The sequence below is a fragment of the Leptosomus discolor genome, chromosome 1, assembly GCF_034619465.1.
Source record: "Leptosomus discolor isolate bLepDis1 chromosome 1, bLepDis1.hap2, whole genome shotgun sequence".
NCBI classification, from domain to species: Eukaryota; Metazoa; Chordata; class Aves; order Leptosomiformes; family Leptosomidae; genus Leptosomus; species Leptosomus discolor.
In genome coordinates, this window is record NC_141391.1 from 179,038,263 (window position 1) to 179,064,075 (window position 25,813).

Sequence of the window (25,813 nt, forward strand, 5' to 3'; positions counted from 1 at the left end):
TGTGACTGCTTCACTATCTGTCCTAATATGCAGGCAGATGGGGACATCTGGGAAAGTGACGAGATCCACATTAGCTGAACTTGAATGCTCAGAGTATCTCGGCTCAGCCCGTAGCAGGATGTGTCCATCTGTGACATTTATAACCAAATATATTGCCTTTTCACATCGGAAAGTTGGAAATGCCATGCTAAGGGACAAAGACAGGGAGAAGAAAATCAGTTTCATGATGAGACTGTGTTATAAGCAGGATTAGGTACATTGCATCTCATGAGTCCTTGACTAGAACTCAGAGGTACTGATTTCAGTACAATAAAAAATCACGTAGAAGGGAGCATCCCTATCAGATACACAGAGGTTTGAAATTTACAAGAAAGGTTGATTTTTGAGATTCGGGGGCTTTATAAAAGTCTCCTTGAATGCTCCTATTAATATCTGAAAAAGGACAATACCTCAAATTAAAACAGAAATATTCACCTTTCCTCTTTTTTTAGAACATATTTCTCACTGATCATGCCATTCCTTCTGGCCAGCTGTTCTGCAGAGCAGCCTAAAGCTGAATTTAGCTCAGTTCCCCTTAATTTGAAATGTTAGGAACAGACACAGAACACAGTTAAAGAAAGAAAAGGAAAACATCAAAGCACCTCCAAAACTGCAATATAAAATATCCAAGTATATCTTTGAATTGCAGGAGCGATGTACTGGACAGTACTTACTAAGCATCTAGCTTATATTGTAGCCATCAGTTAATATTCCAGGCCATGAATCTCTTCTTTGAATGCAATCATAATTCATTTTATTTCTGTACAGTGTCAGGAAAACACTTATAAATTATGACAGTTGACTAATTATACTGCTTCTTTTTGGAAAAAAAACAGTCCTGGAAATTCAGCAGAGATCTCTTATGCGGTCAGAGCTGGTATGTACAGAAAGCTTAAGATTGCTAGCTAGCAGAAATGTCCCGTTTACAAATACACCTTTCCCCAAAGAATACTGCATGTAAATCAGTGGGTCAGGCTATTTCTCAGCTCATGAGGGAAATTCTCTTTAGCATTTTTAGCTGTTCACAAGGGTTCGTAGCGATAGGACAAGGGGTAATGGTTTTAAGCTAGAAAAGGGTAGATTTAGATTGGACATTAGGAAAAAGTTCTTTAATATAAGGGTGGTGGATCACTGGAACAGGCTGCCCAGAGAGGCAGTGGAAGCCCCATCCCTGTGGACATACAAGATCAGGCTTGATGGGGCTCAGAGCAACCTGACCTAGTTAGAGATGTCCCTGCTTATTGTAGGGATTGGACTAGATGACCTTTAGAGGTCCCTTCCAACCCAATACACTCTATGATTCTATGGTTTTTGTTGATATAGTACCCGAGAGCCTCGGTCACAGATCAGGATCCCTCTGTGCAAGGCTCCATATACACACAAAAATGAAATGACCCTCTATCGCAAAACCTTAACAATGTAAACATCAGACAAGGTAGTAGATGCATACAGATAATCAGGCAAGCCTCAGGAAACAGAGAAGCAATAGCATCATGGGAGAGATGAGGATGCCCAGAGTATGCCACGAGAATGGCTCAGCCCAAGAAATACTGCCCAGAGGCAGTATCTGATTTCATATGACACTGACATTTCAGCTAGGTTCTTGCTAGAGTTGTTTCGTCTGCTTTGATGCCATCACATCCAAGCTGATGCATCAGTTTGGTTTGACTCTGAACCTTCGCTGAGTACGGCCAAGATGTTTCAGGAACTCTTTTTATGATTTTCATACTAAGGCAATTGAGACATGAATTGGTTAAGTAAGTGACTGATCCAAGACGATACTGCAAATCAGTGCCCTATCTTCATAAAATAGCTGTACTCTTGAACTCTTTGTTCAGTTCTCTAACCAGGGGACTCTATAAGAAGCTACAACAGTGATATTTCTTTCTGGGACAGGGACTTCCCTTATGTTCCCTGTAAAAGAATGTACTTTTGATGCTTAACAAACTCTGTGTATTGTTGTTATTAATTTATGGTAGCTATAATTATCCCTGTTATGTTAATACTGTGATTCGATAACAGGAGCAAAACAGAACACAGCGACTTCAAATGACTGCTCAAATACGCGATAGGCATCAGAAGGGGAAGTACTGTATATAATTCCCACACAGAAAAATGTCGTTAAGTACAATGTTTCTCTAGGGAATTCCGTCCCCACGCTTTGGGATGACTAGTTTCCAGGGATGAGCTCCCTGGAAAGCCGTACTGCCAGTGAGAGATGGGCCTGGTGCTGGACGAGAGGCAGCTGAGCCTGCCGCTCTGCCAGGGCAGGCGCTTCTGCTTCCTACCATCCCCCTGGCAGCCGCATCTCCTGTCTTCGAAATGTCTCAAATCCTTCCTGAATTGTAGCAAATTCCACCGGAGGTCTGCTGCATAGTCCAGAGGCTTTCAGTTCCTTTCCCTGCATTTGATAGTGGTCGTAACAGCATAGCCTTACAACAAATGAAGGAAAACAATCAGAACGGCAGGAAAGTACATAACAACTAATAAATCCAATTTGCATGGTCTTGTTTCACTTTAGGCTCAATTTAGCTTGTTTTGCCTCAGTGGATTTTTAGAGGTATCTGGGAAGAGAATTTGGCCCACAGAGCACAATACTGAATAAGTTTGTAAAAGAAGGCGGCATTGTGAAAAGCAGAAAGCTGGTATTGTAATTAATCCCAAAGGCAATCCTCTGGCTACAGAGAATGCATTTGCAATTTACTGATAAGATTAAAATAAAATAAATGTTTTCTGCTTCATCATAAAGATTTTCCCAAATGTAGATGGCCTAAATACCCCTCTAGTCCCCATGTCTAGTGTTCACTGTCACCTGACTCCCAGCTTCGGAGCTCATTGTCCTGGAACAGTGCAGAGGTCGTAAGTTGGGCTAAGAAAGCTAAGAAAGGATGTGGAAGCAACCTTTGGTTCAGGATGTTCCTAAACTACGGATTGCCAGAAGCTGGAGGGGATACTAAAAATAAGTAACAGTGTTAATCAAGTAATCAGTAATTCCTGCTTGCTTTATTCTTGCATTCTTTCCCTAAACCTCCTCTTGCTGGCCTTTGTTGAAAACAGGTTAGTGGTCAACCTTTGGTCTTACATAGTATACCAATTTTACGTCCATATTTCTACATCACTCCCTTCAATGTATGTTAATTCAACTCATGTTAAATCATCAGCTGTATGGAGCCCTGTGTGCTGAGAGCGTTTGTACTGAGGTAGGTGGGGTGGAGGTTGGGTTGGGGCGGAGTTTGGTTTGTCTTCCAGATATAACTTCTCCTCCATTCTCTTCATTTCATAATGCAATGTGCATTTAGAGGAACACTGCTTTTATCAGAGTCCTCACATTTCCCTCCTCTATTCATATTCATAGAAGTGAATTTAAATCACATGATTCAAGTTTCTTAATGCCATGAATCCTTTGTTGATAAAGAACTATGAATCTGAAGCAATTATAATTATTTCACTCTGAAATTTCCCATCTGTACTGGCTCGTTGATGGTGTGTATCAGGAAGAGTAGATCCAGAAAGCCTTTGCTCTGGCCCGTGTCTTCATCTCTCAGCACAGGTACAAGTGCATTTCCCTTCTCTAGAGACCAGCCTGTGCACTTCCTCATAGGAACGTCTCTGATGAAGGCAGGCAGTGGCCAGGGCTGTGGCCTTTAAGTGATCTGCTGAGGTCTGTACAAAGGAGCTCCAGGTCTTTTACCTGTCTGTTCCTCATCAGCCGTGCAGTCCTAATACCTCTTTTAAAGGTCTATCTAATCTCTGAAGTGCAAGATAAAGTACGCCTTTGTATGCAGACATTTACAGCTGTCTTTTGAAAGCATTCAAGCATTGCTCCATTTCAAATTGCAAGCCTAAGTGGATTTCCTAAACTTCATTTTCAAAGGGAATCCAGGCAGTTTGCACATTAATATACTCGTTTGAGCAAGCTTTGCCATAGAAAGCAAGGCTGGAAAACCAGATGGCTAAATTGAATCATGAAGAAAAAGCTGGGAAGAGAAAGGTTTATATACCTAGCTTAGGTGTCAGCTCTGGAAACTTCAGAAGCAGCTAAATGGGCATATATGGTTCCTGTCTCTAAAAGCCTAAATCCCATCAATTTGTAGTATAATTTAAGCACATAAGTCACTCTGGAAATGGGACTGTACCTTCCAAAGTATGTGAGCTAAAAGGATTTTTGGTCTGTATAGGCAGCCTTAGATGCCTTGTCCACTGTGTGACTGAGTGCAGCAGTTTCGCTGGCTCCCTTTAGAAGTGTCCATAGATGGCGCAGCTCTGTTGAGCAACGGTGTGGGTCTGGAGGTTTTACATTCTTCAGGAACTGCTGCTGTTCAGTAATTTCTTCAAAGTGCACTTACAATTCATTTGTCTGCTTAGAAATCTTCTGTGTGACACTTGCAGTGGTTTAAAGATAATGAAGACCAAGTCAAATAAACAAGGAATGTGCTTTTTTATTATCTTAAGGTTGACAGGGTGTAGTAAACGCCTCTTTCCCAGATGTTACTTCCTGTCTTTCCCAAATGGCAAACTCACCAGGAAAGAACTCATTGTACTGATTAGTCTTCAAGTCACAATAAAAAATAATTTTCTCTTACTGATACTGTCTGAAGATACTGCCCATTTACATTAAGAATACTCCTACCCATGTCTTTTTCCAAGTCAGCTGATTTTGGTTGAAGCCTCAAAAAAGTATTGAAGGACACTAATGTTGAACAGATTATATATTTGCTTGATTGGATTTAAGGGTTGTGGATTATATTCCTTAAATGAGCAGCAGGTACAGGATGGAGGTAGAGTTTGTGCTTAAAAGATTAATTAGCATGGAACACATGAAAATAAATGGACTCATTGATAAGGCTCCTGTTATAAAAAAAAAAAGAAAGAAAAAACACAAACATTTTTTTCATCTAAAAGCTAAAAAATCTAACATCAGTCCATTATTTATTTGTTTACCATAGGGCTGACCAACTAAATAGCAAAAAATCTCAGTTGTCTTAGAAAACCACTTCCTAGAAGTTATTGCTGTGTGTTGCACCTCCCTGTTCTCATTTATTAGATCTCTTAGGCAGGCTACAGTTCTCTCAATACTTCAGGCAAGCACCCTCTCGGCATGCTGTAGTGCTCAGCAAAGAAGTGAGGCTTGCATGTGCTGGGAAAAGTAATCAGGCTTTGCACCTGGGCAAGAGATCTAAATGGGAAATGATGGTGCTTGGCTACAGCTCCTCCAAGGCATCATGGAGGTACTTATGAACTGAAAGCGTAGAGGGGTGACTCATAAAAGTATGACAAAAAATATTTTGCAAATTGATTTTTTTTTCTCATTTTCAAGCCAAAGATACAGCAGACAGAATACGTGGGGTGTTTCAAGATTTCTTGTTGGCTTACCTTAAAAAAATGCATTGTCTGAGCTCATTAAGTTGTGCATTTGTTTAATCCGTGCAGCCCAAGCAGGTAATTGTTATTCCTCTGCATTATCTTTTCCCTTTCCCTATTCTTTTAATCCATTTTGTTTATATTCATTGTAGCTTGGTTTAAATTAGCGTGTGCATTAATTGAAGAGAGAACAGGTCATCCAGTATGTTTGTGCAATGAGGTCTCCAGTATGAAATAGAGCAATGCTGTAATGCAAGTAGATAATAATAGCAATAAACAAGACTGCATTCAATCAAAGCTGTACCATCTAAAGCAAATTAACCATAAAATAGTAAACATTTATTCAGCTCTTTGAAAAAACTAGCTCAAATAAACACAACAACTTAGCATCTTCATTTGTTTTTACTTCTGAACATTTAACTCAGTTTTCACTCATGCTGAAAACACATATATGTGAATATGAATCAGAAATAGAGCTTTATGTTACCATGCAAATTTTATTGGAGAGAGAAGTTTGCGTGAGAGAACGTAATTTGATTGTAGAAATAATCTACAGGAAAAGACAGGAGGTTGTATAAGCTTTGCATTTTTGAACAGTCAGTTCCCGTAGCTGAGCAGTGTAGCCTTATCGAGGGCAGAACAGGAGTGAATTGGCAGTACATTAGAAAGCATGATTAAAAGAGGGAAAGTTGAAACTACTCTCATGTCAGCTGTTTTCCTTTACAGGATATTGAGCCATTCCTGTCCTAACCAGATACTGATTGCTTAAAACTTAGTCCAGAAGTACTTGTCAAAACCGTTTCCTCAGTTCATTTTGACATGCTGAGCTGTGAGTAGATCCTGAGAATTGTTTGCAGTTTAGTGTTAGAGGTATTGGCCTGCTCTCACTCATGGCTGTGGGAACAAGGTCAGACCCTCTGGAGGGAACATGAAGTGTCTCCGCTTTCCAGAAAAGCTGTTTAAACTTTGTGGCTGAGGCTTCTGATCAGTTTTTACAGATTCAGAGATGGTTGGGGGATGCTGCCAGGTGCTGCCAGGAGGGTTTTTGGTAGTTAGGAAGCTGCAGAGGATTGGAAGTTTTGCCTCAGAGCAGCCATACATCCCTCCTTTTCTTTCAGTAGGCACACAGCTTGCTGTTGTCACTTCCAGAACCATTCCTTAAGTGAGAGGCAAGAAGCATCAGTTTCTCAACTGACAAATAAGTGAGGAAAAAATAATAATGCAACACTGGAATACTATGAGGAGAGCCGCATGATAGAGCAAATGTAGCAGAAACAGCAGATGTTCTTTCCAAGAAGATGCATAGGATCAGCATACTTCATCCTGTTGCCTCCCTTAAGTCCTGAGCTTAAAAGTCTTCCATCTATGGCTTTCTGGTGACAGGTATTAGCTTCAATGTTATATCCAGATTACTCCTTCTGCACTGTAAATGAGGTCCTCTGGTTGGTGAGATCGAGCTGCCCACACAAATGGCTACAGGATGTGTCTTGGGTGCAGATGATTGTGAGGCAGGGTAGAAATATTATAAATATCAGTAATTAACAATTGAATTGCTAAGCATGCTTGTGGAAAAATTGGGCTAATATCTACCTATCTGTCCAGGATCTTCTCTCTGGAGAGTAGGAATCAGAGCCAGAGGAAGGTTAATCTGTGAGAGGAATAAGGCTTTGGAAATGAGGCCAGAAGGCTATAGAAAAAAAGAGTTCCACTGTTCCTAGGCATGATTAGGAGGTCAGTAGGTGACTTCTGGTGTTTTAAGCAGCAGGTGTGTCAGGGGATAGCAGGAGAGGGAGAAAGATCAAGTTTTGACCACCTGCACACCGAAGTGCTGTAAGTGGAACCCTGGTCCTGCGTTTTTTATTTTCATGCACAGGAAAGTTGCTCCAAAATGACCAAACATAAGCTGAGTAGAATAGGTCCTTCAAGGTATCGGGCTGTATCGATTTAGACTGGGAATAATGCATATTATCCTTTAATGCAAAGTAAATCAGTCATTTTATATTCATAGTTACAGATTTTCTATCAAAATCAGTTTGTATTCTTCTTCTGTTGTTTCTTAATTAAATGATTGACATAAATAATACAGAATCTTGAAATCAGTTGGAGAGTAATTTCCTTTAGAGAAGAGTACCTGTTTCAATCGCTTGAAAAATTACTTAAAGTAACGTGAGAAATGACGCAGATTTAGGGAACCTTGGGTTTCTAACCTAAGTTAGCCCTGCTTCTAACACTAACACTCCTTTGGCCTTGTTGTAGTTGTTTGATCGCAGCTTCTGATTTTTGAGTACTTCAGTTTGGGTGCGATGTAGATTTAGTTTGTTTAAAAGTGTCCATAAGCCCAGGTCTGGGTGTGTTCCCAAAAGCTGCAGCACTTGTTCAAGTGAAGACCAACAGCAACCCAGAATTTTCAGCAGGAGAAGCAGAGATCATTTGGGAAACTGAGTTATCATCACAGCTCTGCCAAGCATAACATCTGTATGACAATGCTTCATAGGGCACCTAGGAGTGTACATTATATGCAAGAAGTACTATGTGCAAGTATTTGTTTCTTAGGATGATATTCACATAATTACAGAATGTATTTTTAATTCATTATTTTCTTAAACTAATACTGATGATATTGATTGACCTTTGTTGAAAGTAGGAGTAAATAAGGGGATAATTACATTAATGGGTATTGTATATTATCAGAACTTGTGCAGTTTTCTATCAGAATATTCGTAATATTTGCTGCAGCACAACAGAAAAATGAAACTTATGACTTCTATATTTCCAAGAGAAGAATGTAGACCTAGGAAGAAATTAATCTTCTTTTTTCAAGTTCAGGTGGTCAATAATGGAGTTTTACCACATACTTTGAAGACTTGTTTGAGATATAGTATGCTGACGGTCAGAAAAAAAACTGAGATTACCACAGCCATTAATGTAACCACATTCTCATTCAGCCCTGCTTTCCCAAGACATCCAGTAATATAAGCAGTACAAAGTGATGATATATATTTCAGGCTAAATGTACAGAGCAAGGATCATATATAAGCATTTGTGAAAAATACATAAACCATTCTTATTCTTGTTAGAAGCAACTATTTAACAATACCGTGAATGTTACTTTAAAATTTATCGAATTATATTTCACTTCAAATGAGAGTCATGTCTTAACCTTCTGAGGATTGACTGTAATGGATATTATAAATCTGGATTTGTGAAGAAATGTCTCAGTCATATATTAGAAGATCTGTGTTACTGTTTGCCCAAGGCTGAAAGAAAATGGCAGTAAGTTCAGTCCTTTGCAAAGATTATTTTAACCCCTCTGTATTTCTGCTTTTCTACTTTTCCTTTTTTCAACACTGATTTTTCCTGATGAAGTCAATGGGAGTTATGCATTATCCTATTTTTATTTATTTTAAATTGAAATACAGGATTAATGACAACAACATTATGTCCTTTTCTGATTTTCCATCCTTTTCACAGCCCACCGCATCTTTATATATCACGTTTGTTCATCTACATGACCATGTTTTCGCTTAGCTATTTTGCTAAAAGCAGTAGGAAAGCTGAGACCTATATTTTTTCCATTGTCCTTTTTTACAATTTATATTTATTTTCCTTTGTATTACTCTACTGAAAGATAAAACCAGATAAGCAGGTGAAGTCTGGCACCGGTAAGGTGGTAAGTGGTGGAAACCACATGCCTAGTTGTGCTCTCCCAGTGCAATTGCAGCAATGCAAAACCCACCTGAGTTCGGTGCATTTGCTGATGAGATGGACCAGCAAGGGAAGAGAATCAGGACTCATGCCTAGACCTAACCTGTGAGCACTAGAGAAGTGAAATGTGCAGGGTAATCTCTGTGTTTTGCCCGCCATCCCTGCAGCAAACCCCAAGGAGAGTGGCCCTGTGGAGCGTCCCCTGGTCCAGGCGGGATCTGGGGACCCAAAGCAAACTCCCTCCCCAGCAGCCACAGCCAGCGCTGCTCTTCCCACTAATTAATGGCTTCCTTCCACCCGCACGGCTGACACAGCTCCCGCCCGGGCCGCGCAGAAGCTCGGCAGCGCGACGAAGGGCCGAGGGTGCAGAAGGAAGCGCCTCCCGCGCCTGCAATGCCGGGGTCGGAGGGCAATGGCTCTTGGAGGGCAGCAGCCCACATCGCCACTTCCAAAACCACTAGAGAGAATGAAAAGCCGAGCACCGGGAATCTGGGCGTTGCATTTTTCAGGAGTGCTGAATAAACATGGGAATGTGTATTTAAAGAAGTTACCCAGCTTAAATAAACAACTGGGAAAACGCATCGGGTAATTGGATTTTCATAATCACCAGCTATGGCTTAATTTTAGGGTCAGGGAAGACCTGGAAATGACCTCACTAATGATTAATAGGCTTTAGTAACCTGGTGGCCCTCTGAGGTGGACAGGTGGAGCTTCCTTTTGAGAGTTTTCAAACAAACATTGCATTAATCTTTTTTTTTTTTTTTTTTAACCGTGGTCTGTAATAAAATCTGCTTCTATAAATGTATTATTAAAAATACTCCAGTGGATTCTCATCAGTAGACTTGTTCCTATTACCCAATTGAAAAGAGGGCTGTGAGTGTGTAGTAAGACCCCCCTCTGGGATACTAGACAATACACAGACACAAGTGGTTTCCTGATTGTACTTATTCACGTACCCAGTAATGAGGTGGCTGTCCCAGCTGGTGAAACTTCGGAAGAGTTAGCCTCGTGCTGATTTTAATGTAATGTTGTCACGAATGTTTACAATTCCTCAGATTCCTCACATGATGCTCTTCCCATGAAGACACAACTTCGAGGGGATGCTGGGGGAGGTGTATCACAATAAAGTGTTCTCTAATTTGGCCCAGACTGTAACATGGGGAACAAAAAGAATATAAAGTTATTTAGAAGTTAAAAAACTATTGTGAATGTTCAGAAATAAGGGAAAACCCATGTGTATGGCTCCTGCACTCTAATTTAAAGTGGAAAGATTCCTGTATGTAGTGAGGACATATATATATATATATCTCCGAGAAAAATGAGTTTTCTGACTTGAAGCGTCACTGGTCTAATTGTGATTTCCTTATTCAAAACCTATTGGAGACAAGAGATAGTTACCAACCACCTTTGTTTTAGGTGTACCTCCTTGTTGCTCTGTAGCCAGCCTTGTGCTGTCCCTACAATAAGGTGGGAAAAGGTGGGCTCACTACCTCTTTCAACCCAAATAGTGAAAGAGAAGAGAGTTCTTGCTTTCTACTCTTTTCTACAAAAAGTGAAGGATTTAACTGTTGGAGGAACACAGAGAATCCAAGGAGTCCAGAGCAAGACCTGAGACTATAAGCATCTTCTATTAGGACATACAAGCGCATGATGGGTTCAGACCCTACTTCGTCTTTCAAGACAAAGCAATATGTTGTTTTCAGCCCTATTGCTCAGCATGGTCTTGAATGCAATAAATAAGTCTGCATGATTAACGTTAATAGTGGCAGTAGCTATTATTGCTAACATAAGCGTTAATGAAAAGATTTTCATAACTGAAGCATACTTCTTCAAAAGTGTTCTTTGGGATGCCTGTTTTTGTGGAAGAATTATCTTTAGAGCTATTATCTATTGTATATCCTCTTATGAACTTTCAAAAAAGACCACTGTCCTTTAGGCAGTTATTTTCTGCCCTATATTCATTTTTTATCCAGTGTGTAACTTTTAATGTGTTGAATATGCAGCTAAAAACTATTTCTTCTTTCCAAAGTGAGTTATTTGATTCTCAACACTGGTATTCATCAATAATCCCCATAAATGGTAAAAGCTGTAAACTCAAAGTTATAATTAGAACAGGTATAATTTTTGTTGTTGTTAAAAAGGAAATAGCCTTTTTGCCAAGACTGTCAGTTACAACAATGTAAGGCCAAAGAAAATATTAACGTTTTCACTGTACTTTGTTACTGAACAATGCGAATACTTGTCCTCTATATTAGGAAATCTCAGTAGGCTCTCCCAGAAGTATGTCTGGATCTAAATCACTACCCATTTCTCAACCAAAGGTAGCCTAAGCAGTTTTGGAGAGGTTCATTGCACATCTCTTCTGTGGATTTCTGGATTGTTTTCAAAAGATTGGATTTGCGATACATGCCACCTGTTTGAGGGACTGCTTTTTTCGACGGAATAAACTGCTAGTTGCAGTCAGAAGAGGCACTTTTGCAGGAGGTTTTTTTGTGAGAAAGCAGTCTAACAGGATGTTTTCCTTGAGAAGCAGTGTGGAGCTGGGGGACTGGCTTCCCCCGAAGGCGGGGGCTGTCCCCGGGGAGCTGGGATGGGTACGTGAGCCAGGATCCTCCCGCAGAGTCCAGCAGAGAGCAGCCACCACAGCTGGCTCATGGCATGCCCACCTTTCTGAGCTGTCACAGCTCTGGATTTGGGTGGTATGAGCACTGGTACCGCCGACCAGGGCTTCAGTACGATGCAGGGTGTGTAGCGAGCTGCTGAGCACTACTGGTAGCCCATGCATATATCAGTTACCAGGTATTTCTGCTCAGGATGCTACTTCACTTCTGCCTACCTCCTAGCAAAACCAGCAGAATCACACCCCACCTACTTCCCTCTGCCAACAGAAATTGTCCCCATCCAACCCTGGAGGCAGCCAGCTGCCTGCGGCCACCTCAGCCCTGTCTTGCCTCTCCCACCTCTGCTTCTGTCTCTGACTCACTGTTACCATCTGTGGGCCTAGGCTGCAAAGCTCTTGCTGTCACCCACCCATCATCTAAGCTGAAATAGGCTTATGGACACTGTGGCACAATGTGAGATTCACCTGTTCCACCAGGTGGTGTTGTCTCTTGGCCATTGTTGCTTTGTGTTTTGCTAAGTGACAGGTGAGTGACTGAAGTAATTTCTATTCATGCAGACTGACATGATCGAAATGGTTTAATTTAAAATAAAATTACTGAAGGATCTGATGACATGTATGAGAGGAAGGGAAGTGCACCAAAGATGTGTCAGAATAAAAGCAGTAAATGGTTCGTCACTGCATATGTGATTTTAAAAATGCGCAAGGTGTAGCGTTGTATTCTGATCTGGCAGGATGACTATTACGAGAGACTTGAGATGGAGATCTTAGGTGGTGGTTGTATATAACCAAGCATGATAGAGCAACTCATAGCTTGAAGAACTTCCCTCTAAGTATACGTTAATGCAGAGATAATAATGTGCAGAGGAAGGAATTAAACTTGTGTTGTCATATCTCTATATGTGCATATCTGCTCAGTAAATATTAGAGACGTTTACACTGAGCTGGGCATCGGTAGCCTGGTTCAGACAGCTGAATCTTACAGTCTTATAGTACTGATTTGTGATTAGTAAACACAAAAACTTTGATTAATGCCTACAAATGTGTGTTTAGTCATCACAATTCACAGAGCACAGATTTATTGTAATCAATTGCCTGAAGTTAAGGGTTGAGTAGATAACATTTGATTGGTAGGTTGAAACTATGAAAAAAGACAGTTTTCTTAAGTGCTGTTTGGAAAAAGTAACAAAAATTAGCGCTCGTACCAAGCACACAGAAGTGTGCTTTATTTGTATTGTCGCAGCTCAAAGGTGTTAAATCCAACTTTATTTTCCTGTAGAAATGTGAAATGTTGATGAATTTGATTGTCCTGCAAGAGATGTTTGGCATTTCTGAATAATCCCTCTAAGGCTGTGACCATTCCTCCTCCTGGGAGGCAGCTCATTTATCGTGGTTTACTGCCTCTCCCTTCTGCCTAACACGCGACATTGTCCACCATCATGTTTGCACTGCCTTTCCACTTATTTCTGATGATTTTGTCACTTTTTTCCCCTCCATTCTGTATATTTAATTTGAGTATGTTCTTAAACATATAGTTGACATAACTGTGAATTTATTTCCAGGTTGTTAAGTGTATCAGAAATATAACACCTTTTTCTTCACTGAAACATTTCTTCCTTACTAAGATACCATTTTCACATTCGACATCCATAATGATTAAGTAGCATATAGGGAGCAGTTTCTACTTCTAAGAATAATCCAAATAGTTGCTCCCTAGCACATTGTTCTTGCAGCATCGGTTGTTAGATTCAAGAGGTATGATCACATGTAAAATCTTGGTTTTCTGTCCACCCAGTACTTCCAGTGAAACCAGTCTTGCAGTCTTTGAATACCCAAATCTCCCAGGGACTACAAAGAAAGTCAGGATGCATAAATAACTCAAGATCGGCTGCATGACTTACAGTAACACATATCTGATATAACTGTTTCAATTATTTTCTAACGCAGACGAGGATCCAATGTCTCACTGACTTTGGATATGAGCAGTTTGGGAAGTGTTGAACCTTTCGTCTCTGTGCCAACCCCACGAGAAAAAGTAGCGATGGAATACCTACAGTCAGCCGGCCGCGTCCTGACACGGCAGCAGCTTCGAGACGCAGTTGCGTGTTCTCATTTACTTCAAACAGAATTCATGGTGAGTTTAACAACAAGCTTTAAATGAGGATTTTTGACATAATTGGCACAGCAGAAACTGTGGGGAAAAAGTAATTGGGCAATACTTTTATGTCAATGTACAAACCATTTCTGAAGGGCAGATTAGATAGTTTCAAGGTGGTGTTTTATGTTAATGCACTAAAGACAGGTACGTAAGTCAGTTATATCCACGGATAATACAGATTCCTCTCAGTTTGAAATCCCAGTTATAGATGGAATAAATGTCACATTAGAGCTACAGTACAAACAGCCAGGACTGTAACACTGTGACAGTTTCAAAGAGATCATGAAGGCTATGATGACAGAAAACACAGTAATGATTGAAGATTTTGTTTATCCACATGTAAACATCACGTATGTTTGCAATTTGAAAGCTAAATTTTTTGTCACTATAAATGATTTTTTGTAGCAGACAGGGACACCCACAATCAGCCAGTCCAAAGTATCTTTAACAAGTACTCCACATACAGCAAGCCTAAGATACTTAAGACCAAAAAAACTAGTGTCCTACAAGTGTATTTAATATTAAAAAGGGTAAGAATCTAAAATGAAGACAGTGGCCAGGTAGAAACAAGTCAGAGCGGAAAAACTCAGTCAGGGAAAACACATTATTACATATTACTTTAAGACAACCTAAAAAAGACAGGTATTGCAAAAAAAGCCAGATGAAAGAGGCTATCAGAAATAAGGAGACAGTCTTTACGAGGGAAATATAACAGAGCATAAACTGAAGCCAGTTGAATGTGAAAGCTGAATAAGGCAGGCCAAAAAAGTTTTAAATTAAAAAAAAAATAAAAATCATAACTTCATTTTCAAATAGATCAAAAGCGTGAAGCTCACCAAAGAGTACAAGGATCAATAGATGATCAAAAGGGTAGAAAAGGGTTTTGGAGAAGTTGAAGCAATAGGAGGGAAGTGACTGCATTATTTCCATCTGTGTTGACCATAGAAGAACTTAGGGAATTTCCTGCCTCTGTGGCAGGAGTAGATTCAAACAGGTCACTGGAGGATCTGTCTGATATTGAGGCATTAATGGAAGAGATTCTAGAACAAATCAATAAAATTCATAAAAGCTACTCGCTGGAACAAGCTAGTATTCACCCAGGAATCCTAAAGGGGTTCATGTATGCAATTATTGATGTATTAACTGGGCAGGGGTAACGTAGCACTTAGGCCCCAGCAGCTGAGGAATCAGAGGGACAGCTGTAACTCTGAAGGGCTCCAGAGAACTGCAGGCCTAGAAATCTGATGTTTAAATCAGAGAAATTGGAAGGAATTATAATAAAGAAAGAAGCCAATAGCTATATGAACAAATGCAATACAGTGGGGAATAATCAACACAGTGTAGCTTCTCAGAGTAAAAGGAGGTCACTGGTGGAGTCCTAGAAGCATCTGTTCTGGAGCTGACGCTGACCAAGATGCTCTTAAGTCATCTGGAAAAAGGAAAATAAAGTAAGGTGTCAAAGTTTGATGATAACACTGAATTACCGAGGGTAGTAAAACTAAAAATAGACTTTAAAGAAATAACAGAAGGATTTTATGATTGCGATGAGGCAGAGGAAATTCAGGGTTGATAAATAAAATGTTATGCACTTGAGAGAAAAAAGTTTTGTACACTTTGATGGGTTCTGAAATACAAAGCTAAGAATCTTGGGAAAAGAACTAGATTATGATATAGAAAACATCTTTATGACGTTGGAAAAATTTATATTGCATTCACAACTGCATGCTGTTCTGATCTCAAAGCACATGCAGAAGTACGGCAAACATAACCACAGACTAGGGCAGCTTCCTTATCAGCAGATACTAAATAGACAAGAACTCTTCTGCTTAGAAAAGAGACTGTGAGAGGCTCTAACAGAAGCCTATAAAATCACGACAGCAAGAAGAACGTGAAGATGGAGTGATTATTCATGATTTTTTATGCTGAAAGAGCAGTATGAGATGACCAGTGCAATACAAAAAGAAGCTTGTCTCGTTCTAGTTCCCTCAGATGCCTTGCTACAACTGCTATCAGAAGGTGTCAGAGAGGAGGAATCCAACCCAACCTTAGCGTAACTTTTTTAGCTCTTACAACTTGTTGACAAACTAAACTAAACAAGCAAAGTTTTTTATGACTGGTTTAATAGATCAAATATAATAAATAGAGCCACACAGAAATGTGTATCATAACAAGACATGTAAGAGCAGGAAGACCTATGCAACACCTTGAGCATACTGTGGGCCTAATGAAGATATACAAACCATTGCGTTCTTATTAAACATGGCAGAGCACATGATCCCTTGGGTTTCATTTTATTTTCAATTTGTGCAAGTAAGTCAATAAAATAGATGATGAGTGCCACCTTACTCTAAAAATAGGGTTTCATTATGAATAATTGCATCCTACAAAGCAGTCCTTTGATCACTTTTTAAAAGCCATGATTTATAGTAAAAATAATTTGCTTAAGAAAAATAAATCCCTCAGTTGTTTTACCAAAAATCGGTCAGACAGTGTACAGGGAAAAACTTAGAAGCATCCAGCATACTTTTATCATCAGTTATGTCGTCGGATCTCTGCCATTCTGCTGCTTAGGCAGGATAGCTAGCAAAAATAACTTCATCGTGCTTAAAGCCCCCATGTTAGGAGGCAGTTGGTACAGACAACTTGTCACTTATGTAGAATCCTATTTACCCAAATCCTCTCACAGAGCATCTGTACGTGGCTTTGGGGGAATAGAGATTCACATCTTATTTGTCCCTCACGGGGCACAACATGACTTTGGCCATTCAGTATTTCCGCAGAATTTTATTGAAAAGCTCATGACTTGTCTATTCCATTTTTAAACCATTTTATAAAATGTGTTTTAAGATAAAGCTGTTGAACAGTGTCTGTTTAATATCTTCCTTGCTACAAATAATAGCTTTAGTAGGAACTTGAGGCATGCAAGGAACGCAATATATAACCCTCACTCGTTCTGCTCACTCAGCTTGTTTTAACTAGCTAAAGAAATACAATAAGACAGTCTTCTTGAGACTAAAATTATTAGTTCACATGAAAACCTTCCAAGTGTGCAAAAAGTGGAGAAATGTTCAAATTTTTCAGTGGAAAACTGAAATATGAGCAGTTTTGGGTTATTTTTAGTTGTTTAATTAGCATTTAATTTTTTTGGTTAACAGTTAAGGGAGACCAAAAAAAATTTTTCCATAATACTTATTATGAAAAAGAGCTATTTCCCCTTTTTTTTTTTTTTTTTAATGCTGACAAAAAGGTTGGCTACTTTTACTTGGGAGAATATACTTGATTTGCAAGGAGGAAGAAACATAAATTGCCTAGCATATACTTGTTTAGTAACCTGAGCTGCTAGTATTCATAAGACAGAATGTCTGAAGTTCGTGACAGAACAGAAAAATACATTATTCCCAAAATACTGGAATGACAGAAAATACAGTCCTCATGGGAAAGTGCCAGATTGTTACGTCTATAAAATTTGGTACTCATAAAAATGGATGAATATAACGAAATCCAAATTTTCCTAAATTTTGCCACATTTTCTTGAATGCTTTCAGAGATCTCTTCAAGTGCATGAATGGTTGCAGCATTTAATGGCTAATGTGAGCCAGAATAGCTGTTATTGGAAGAGTATCACCCAGAGAGGTGAAGTAGCTCATGAACAAAGACGTATATGCATATGCATCTGTAATTGCATGTGTGCAGTTGAGCACGTGAACGTGTGCAGCTTATATATTGTCATTATGTAATTACATATAATATGTCTATGTGTTTAATAAAACAAATTGATACATATTGCCTGTATAGCTACAGACTTTGTATGCCAATTTGCATGTTCATGCTATTTGCAACCTGCTGGGCTTATTTTCACCCACCTCAGCAGGAATGTTATCCCCACAATATCCTGATTTTTTTTTCTGGAATAATCTCCTGCTTCTCACAGCCAGTTTCAGAATAAGTGACTTGTCTGTGGCTGTGCTCTACAATGTATTGTCAGACTTCTGGCTCTGCCCTTTGCCCCACAAGTACTTACTACTAGGAGGAGCCCACTGACTACAAAGTGTTTACAGGATGTAAGTGATTAATATTATTAATTGACCTTGTTGACCCAGAGAAATGTGTTTCTATTGTCAACCCAGTGAGGTTTCTGCATCTGTCAGTAACTCGCCAGCTGATGAACTACTTTAAAATTTCAGTAAGCATTGAGAGGGAGACAGCCAGGTGGCTTGAAGAGCCCCACTGACCACCATCTCTTGTTGTGCAGGCAGAGGACTCTTCCTCACGCATCTTTTTCCAGTCTCTGTAGATGACAGATGTGGGTCGCATTAAACATAGGCTTAGCATATTGTGCTCTCTCAGTTGGTATATAGTTCAGCAGGGAAACCCAGAAGCCATGCACTGGTGGTGTTGATACAAAGCCAGGACAGAACTAGGGAAGCTCGTGGTCAGCCACTAGCCCATACCAGAGCCAGTTAGGACAATTGAGACTCCAAGGGCCAAGGGAAAGACTCACAGAGGTCACACTGGGAAGGTGTGAAAGGCAGAGGTTGGTATGAGGGGGGTGTGGAAGGTCATTTTGTAGTTCCATGAAGGAGTAAGGGGCATCAGCAGCAGGACAGAGGTTAAACAGTTTGACCTGAAGACATGGGGATGAGGTTTGTGCAGGAATCTTACAAGTGGGAAGATCCTGTGCTTAGTATGGGCATCATATGGATGGCAGTACAGGGAGCTGAAAAAAGATTGGGCAACGTACCTGCAAGGAAGGTGTATCTTAGCAGCAACTCTTTGGCTGGCTTGAAAGAAGAGGCAGTGAGCCATATTTTTGAGGAGTTAGCTGAAGAGCAAGGAAGAGACTGAGGAAGAAACTGAGTGAGGGAGAAAGGAAGAATAAAGAAGGTCCACTAAACACATGGGCATAAGGCAGAGAAGATAGAAAAAAAAAACAACACAGAAGTTCAGCCTCATGTAGTAAGGTGTCTAGAAACCAAGTTGGGAAGCAAAAAAGAATCGAAGCAATTCATTTTGACCCATCTAAATTTTACTCAACTTTGCCTTCTCTTCAACTAGAAAAGTAAGAGGGTAGGTCCCCTGCTTGATGAACCCATGTAGAGATCTGCTGTTGGGTGCATCCTTGGCAAGCTGTTAGAGGCCTCATCCCTATTCTTCTAAAAAACACCTGCAGCAGCCAGCCATGCTGGACAGGACCAGAGCTTGGGTCTGAAGGGCTGTGGTTGTGCATCTCATCTGTGCTCACACCTGTGGAATTAGAAACCAGCTCATTTAGGAGAAAAATCCTGAAGTAAATTTTCCAGTGGTGCAAGTCAAAGGAGGTTTGCACTGAAGAGGGTAGGAACATACTTTTTGTGCCTCCTCATGTCCTTGTGTGTCTGTAAGAGACAACTATTTAATATGCTGCTGTCTATTTGGATAAATGTCCCAAGCTAGCAATGAAGTTTTCAAATCTCTAGTAATGACTGTGCTTTTAAGTAGAAGTATTAATTTACTGAAGATCAAATTCCCGCTTAACCCAAGATAATTTATATAATTGTGGCCAAAAAGATTCAGTAAAAAATGAAGATTTGAGTCTTCTGAAGCATTTTCTAATGTGATTTTGCCAGATTGTTTTGGTTGGTAAGACATCCCCCACAACCAGGATGAAAAAACTTACATGTTTGATCTTGTCATTTTCAAAGGGTTGTTTTTTGTTCAACTATAAGAACACTAACAATGTTTCGAGATCTCAAAATCAAAATTATTCTCCCCCCCCCCCTTAGATCAAGTGAAACATTTTGTTCAATGAAAAATTGGAGGATTTTTACTTTTCATGGTGACAATTTGAAAAACAGTAATTTTAAGTTGATCAAGAGTTTATCATTTGTATATTTTTAGAACTTCAAGCAAACTGTCACATTACTTACTTGCACATCTGTTTGTTTAAAGAAGACAACACAGATCAGTCACTAAAAGATCAAAATGAGAATCAAGAGAAATAACTTCAGATTTTTATTACACTTTTGAATCACTGAATGCAAAAAACTAAGGCACTTTATTCTACTGGTTTCTATAAAAAGCAAGTGAGATCTTTGACTGACATTGTTAAGGGCTTTGCACAAAATTAAAAAAAAAAATTACCATATATTAATATTTAATTATTTTGACAGTTCCTCCCCTAATTACGTAAAATGTTGCACTTTTTTGCTACATTATTGCACTTTTCAACTCTACTTTTCTGGAACTATTGTTCATTTTAACCTCTCTCCTAATCCTGTAAAAACTTTGCTTTTAATAATTCATCAGAAGTGTTCCTTGGAAGTCACCCCTTCAATATGCAACTCCCGGTGTTTATTAAAGGAAGGGTGTTGACAGGCTTGAGGTGGGAACCACTTTTTTTTCTTAATAACTTTGATGTCAAAAGACAGTTGTGTAACAGCAGATGGCCTTCTGGTGATAATTTCCTGCATGGCTCCTTTGGAAACACCAATCTGATTAAATTTATTTTTTTATAGGAAATACCAATGAATTTTGTGGATCCCAAAGAAATTGACATCCCGAGTCATGGAACTAAAAACCGCTATAAAACAATTTTGCCAAGTAAGTGAGTTAGCCCATGATTTCCTACTATGATATTTAGTCCTGATTTAAGAATGTATTGCTGTGAAAATCTAGCTGTCTTTATCTTTGATCGTTGTGTATCTATTCATAAGTGCATTTATAGTCTATGTAGAAAGACAACAAAAGCCCAGTGTGGTAGGACTGGCAAAGGCAAAACTCTCACTGGATGCCTTAGTAGGTACACACTTTGGCAGCATCCCAACCGTGTACTGAAATGCAGCCTGGGTGCATGCTGGTCTTCTCTGGAGGGCAGCTCAGGCAGATGGGTGGAGAGAGGTCTGCCATGTCTCGCAGTGGCTCTGCCCATCTGGAGGACGAAAGGACCAAGACTGTTGCCTCCATCACAGCCCACGCTGTCTTGCAGTCACTGAATTTCCTCTGGTTGGGTCAAGCTACTTGGGATTCTGCCCAACATGAAGTGGCACAGACTAAAAAAAAAACAAGTGCACTCTATCCTTTCTTGCAGTGGACTTCCATCTTTATAAGTCCTCTGGTGGTTTCTTTTTTATTCTCCATGTGCCTGTTGGCTTTGTGGAAATCTGTTTACATTAGTAAGAAAACCACTCTCACACAGTGCTGCCTTATCGTTGCTGTTAACTTGCTACAGCTTTGCCCTACTGCTTCTGTATTTTCATTGGCCCAAAATATTTATTTCTGACCAAGTAACAATTGCTTTGTTATAATTAGAGGTGATTGAAAACTTTTCAGTGGAATAGTTTTCCTTCAAAATACATGTTTCTCTGAAATGAAACTATTTTCTTAACATTTGTGGGAGATAATGAGATATTCCATGTCTTTTTTATTATTCATTTTGGTTTTTGTTCAGTCTCAAACTAGGTTGCAGGAGTTTTAACATTGCACTAAATATAGACATGAATAGTTGAGGTTTTATAAATTTTGACATCACCAAAGTGAAAAAGTTCAGTGATTCAAAATGTTGGAGGACACTCCCACAGAAAAATGTAAACACATCCCTTTGCTTAGGTTTGGAATGAAGAATACTTTTAAAATGACAGCATATCCTATCAACTTGAAACTTGTTGTCTAATCATCTCTATGATGTCCTTGTAGGCCTATGTTATATGTTAATCAGGCAAATTCACACACTTTGAATGACAAGATTTCTTTCAGTGAGCCTGAAGACGTTGTAATTTGTTCACATTATACAAAGGCCTTGCAGTCAAATTAATGAAAACTGATGGCCTTCAGCCCATAGATTAGTCTCAGAAATGTGATATATAGCTGGAAAAGAAACTCATGTGGAGTCCTCGCTTTCCTTCAGCCCCCAGGAAAATTTCCATTGTCTTCAAGGTTAGTTTATCTGTTGCAACCAATAGCTGTGTGCATCTGGGTGCAGTTGAGGAATGATGAGGGGAATTAAAGAAAGTAACCGAATTCAAGTTATGTACCAAGTAATCAGAAAATTTAGTGTCCCTTAGAGTCTGGCCCAGCGTCAACAGGATGTACCCCTTTGACGACAGCAGGACTTTTGCCATCAGCTGCAGTGGAGCCAGGATATCGTCAAGCCTCCCTCCGCCTGACGGGCAGATTTTTGGAAGGAGTGTTCCCTTCCCATAGCACCTCACGTCCAAGCTGCCCCAGCCACCATCAGGTTCGCCTTCGGCAACACCTTGCAAATGCCATGAGTCTTCTTTCACTGCAGCATGTGTTTTGAATCAGGACACGACAGCTGGGCTGTGGTTGATTCTGATGAGCTTTGAGAACCAGCATGCCTTTGTGTTTTCACCTCCAGTTAGCTGGGACATGCCGCTAACTCCACGGCACATTTTCAGTCCAAGCATGCTGCCGGTGTGCACCACAGCTACTCACCGACAAGCACTTTGTAACTGTCCTTGACAGAAATTAGAAAGTCTGTTGTGTGTTAGCACTAGGCTTTTTCAAAGAAGGTATTTTGAGGATTGAGGCACATGCTCATAATAAATACCCACACACCCCACACCCAGTCCGAGAGGGTTTGGAAACGATTTGAGAGATTAATTAGAACAGCCTTCCTGGTTTCCTGCTCAGATGATATCAACCCGCTGCTTCATACACCCACATCAGCTTTTCCATTCCCAGCGCTGGGTGTGTCTCCTGAATTGGGGCACCTGTGGTGACAAGTGACGTTTGAGCTGATGGATTATCTCCTAAAAATGCCCAGTCCTGCCAGCTCCACCCTCTGCGCTGTGGAGGATGTTCTCATTTTCTAAGAGATAGTTCTGTGACAGGGTGCATGAGGGCAGGTTCATGTTAATAGATGCTACCCAGCCAGGCATACTCATGTGAAATAAAATGAATGCCTAATGAAAATCATTCTATGTGTAAAACTATAAAGTGCAGGAAATGCTACATTTCTATGAAAGATGATTCAGTTGCAGTATAACATAGCCAATGCTATTGTGTAAACACTAGGATGCCTCTTTAAGTTTTCTAAGTGTTCTTTACTTTATAATAATATGCTAATACAACTAACAAGGGGACAGTGTGGAATCAGAGGCAAGTGGCTAAACAGTACCTTAAAATCACTGTTTCTGCATCCTTCCTCCTGACTGTGACCCCACTGGTCCTGTTAAACCCCGCTCCATATCTTCAGCTGCATTCCCTCTGCCACCCACCTACAGCGTTTCTCACTCCCTCTGAGCAGGTTCCCAATTCTGCATACAGATTTCCCAGTCTCTCATCACGGTCATATCCTTGTGGCAGAACACCAGCCCTGCTGCTCCCTCCTCATCCTCTTACTCCACATCTCCACCTTTGCCTGCTTGTCTGCTGCAGCCCCCACTACATGTCCCCGCAGCAGGACCTCAGCTTCAAAGCTCTGTATCTTTTTCCCTTCCTATCTCACTTTTACACCTCAGAGCAGAAGCAGAATTCCCGTGGTGCTTCAAAGCAGGTGTGGGCTCTTGCTTACAAAGCAGCAAGTGGCTTAACACTATTCGGTGGGTATCTTCATGTGTGCAATACATCCAAGGTACCTGGATGTTGTTCCTTACCCCTTTCTGAAGTGTACCGTCAGGGCCAAAGCCCACATGAAAACACTCGTGGCAGAACAGGAGATTCACAGTAACATGGAGGTAGAAAGCACTTGTGGGTCAGACCCACAAATCCACAAGCTGTGGCCTGAAGTGCTTGTGTTAAAACTGGCTCTGGCACTGCAGCAAAAGACAAGGGGAAAGTTAAATCTAAATCATATGAACAAAGCACTTTATTACGCATGCTTATAGACAGATGCTGGAAAGCCATTCTCTTGATGTTAAGAATTTTCAAGCTCTCTTGCACTACAGTCCTGACTACAAACAGTCATGTTTGCTCCAGTCCTGCTCCCTAATGGAGGCAATAGGATCACCAACAGGCTTTCAGACTAAAGAAAAAAAGTACTATTTGCAAAGCAGAAGGAGAAAAACTCTTAGTGGAATTCAGTATGGGTTCATCAAAGCACTTTTGTATATCCATGTGAGTCAACCAAATGTGTCCTAGTTGTGGTCACCAGTATCATAACACCTATTATATTCATAAATAGCTAGTATTATAGTAATTAATCTATATTAGGCTGCATAGTTAAAATATAAATACATATTAGGCAGACCTTATTTTTAGTAGATAAGAAAGATAACCTTTGCATGAATGAAACTTTATTTTGTAAGGCTGAAGCATGTTTTGTAATGCCGAAGCATGTTTTAAAATGCAGAAGCACTCACCATGATAAATCTGTTAAGTTTTCCATTGAGAAATGAAGGATTATATCAGAAGTAACAGGAAATTATTCAGGTGAGATTAAAAAATGATGCATAGTTTACAGGTGGGTGTTTTATACACGAGGTGTTTTGAGGCAGTTGTATTATTTGCAACTCTAATAGCTTATTCCTCACCTGGCAGAGATCGGGAATGCAGTCTGGTATGATTCTTCCACATTCTGTGTTACAATGCTTACCAAATAATACCAGTATCCATAATTCATTTATAGACTGCAAGCAAACCCAGGCAAAACAGAGGTGAATGAATTTCAAAATGTTTCAATGCAAGTGTGAGAGCAGTCTGCCAGACAAAATTTTCGTCTTCCTTTCCTGCTCATGAAACAGAAATACCTTAAGGACAGCCCTTCTCACAGTATTTCAGTCCTACTGTTGGTAAAGCAACTTGAACTGGACTAGGAGTAACGAATTACTTGTCTTGGAAATGCTACAAATGCTGACATACCCATGCCCTCAAGAATTCAGACACAGTAGCAGTTGAAATAGAAGAAGAAAAAATGACCACAGCACATCATACCCACTGTACAACGAATACAGCCTTTGCAGTGGGACAAAGCCCTGGGTCTTCATGTCAAAGTGGCGTTCGTGGAGTAGATGAACCTCCAGTATCAATGGCAGTGGGGGAGGCTGTCCAGCAGTGCCACCATATAGCCCCACTTGTTCCTTTGACCAGGCGGTCTCACGGGGACAAGCTAAAGCCCCTTTAACACCCTCTTATTCCTCCAGCTTGGTAAATTCAGGCCAATATTAATGTGCTAAAGATGGAGTTAGAGAAAGCTTCTTCTGCTCTAATGGGAGAGCTATTCCAGACTTGCTAGATACATGGAAAAAAACAGCAATAATTTTGCCTCAGTCAAAATTGTAGGAGACATCTTTTATTGGCAATTATAAGTGCTTAACAGCTCTGCTGCATTTCAAGATGCTTTACAAACATTGATGAATTCAGCCTTGCTGCCACCATCTGTGTCTTTCTGCTGTAGCTTCAGACTCTCAGACTTTGCCATCCTTGAGGAAAAGATTATTACCTCCAAGGTATTTGTCATTCAGGAGGAAGCTAATTACTTCCATTTGTGTCTGACAATTAATTGCTAAGTGGCTCTGGCTCTTTAGCGGCGCTCGGGTTTTCCTCATTTCAGAGCTGAGTTTACAGCACTTACCTATTTCATAACTGATCGGGACTGTTAATTTATAAAAGATTCTCATTCAGAAGCAGTGTTTATTTCGTTGATTGGAGTTGGAAGGAGGTCTCAGAAATTGTGAGACTGATTAACTGCTCCTTCGTAACAGAGGGATTTATCTCAAGACACGGTAATTAAACTAGATGTTGAGTCTGCTTGGAAGAGGTTTTTTAAGGTAGGGGTCAAGCTACACCAGAATCAGAAGCATTGTGTGAGCTAAAGGAAGCTGGTGTTTTTTCAAGGCCACGTAGCCTGAGGCATTTGTGGAAATTGCTAATAATCACTCTGTGCTGAAAAGGAATGAGAGGTTTCCTGTCCTTATATTGTTAAGAGGAAAAAAAAGCTCTAAGTGAAAAAGTCGGGAAAGCTAGTACAAAGAGATTTGAACACAAGCTGACTA

General features: G+C 40.1%; 1 protein-coding gene across 1 annotated transcript in view; it reads left to right on the forward strand.

The window, feature by feature from the left end:
• The window catches only part of PTPRR (protein tyrosine phosphatase receptor type R), a 152,232-nt gene that overhangs the window by 102,545 nt on the left and 23,874 nt on the right, over positions 1–25,813 (forward strand). The window contains exons 7-8 of the mRNA XM_086461953.1: positions 13,673–13,859; positions 20,378–20,462. Of these exons, the coding sequence (XP_086318079.1) occupies positions 13,673–13,859; positions 20,378–20,462 (272 nt within the window). The remainder of the gene's footprint in view (positions 1–13,672; positions 13,860–20,377; positions 20,463–25,813) is intronic.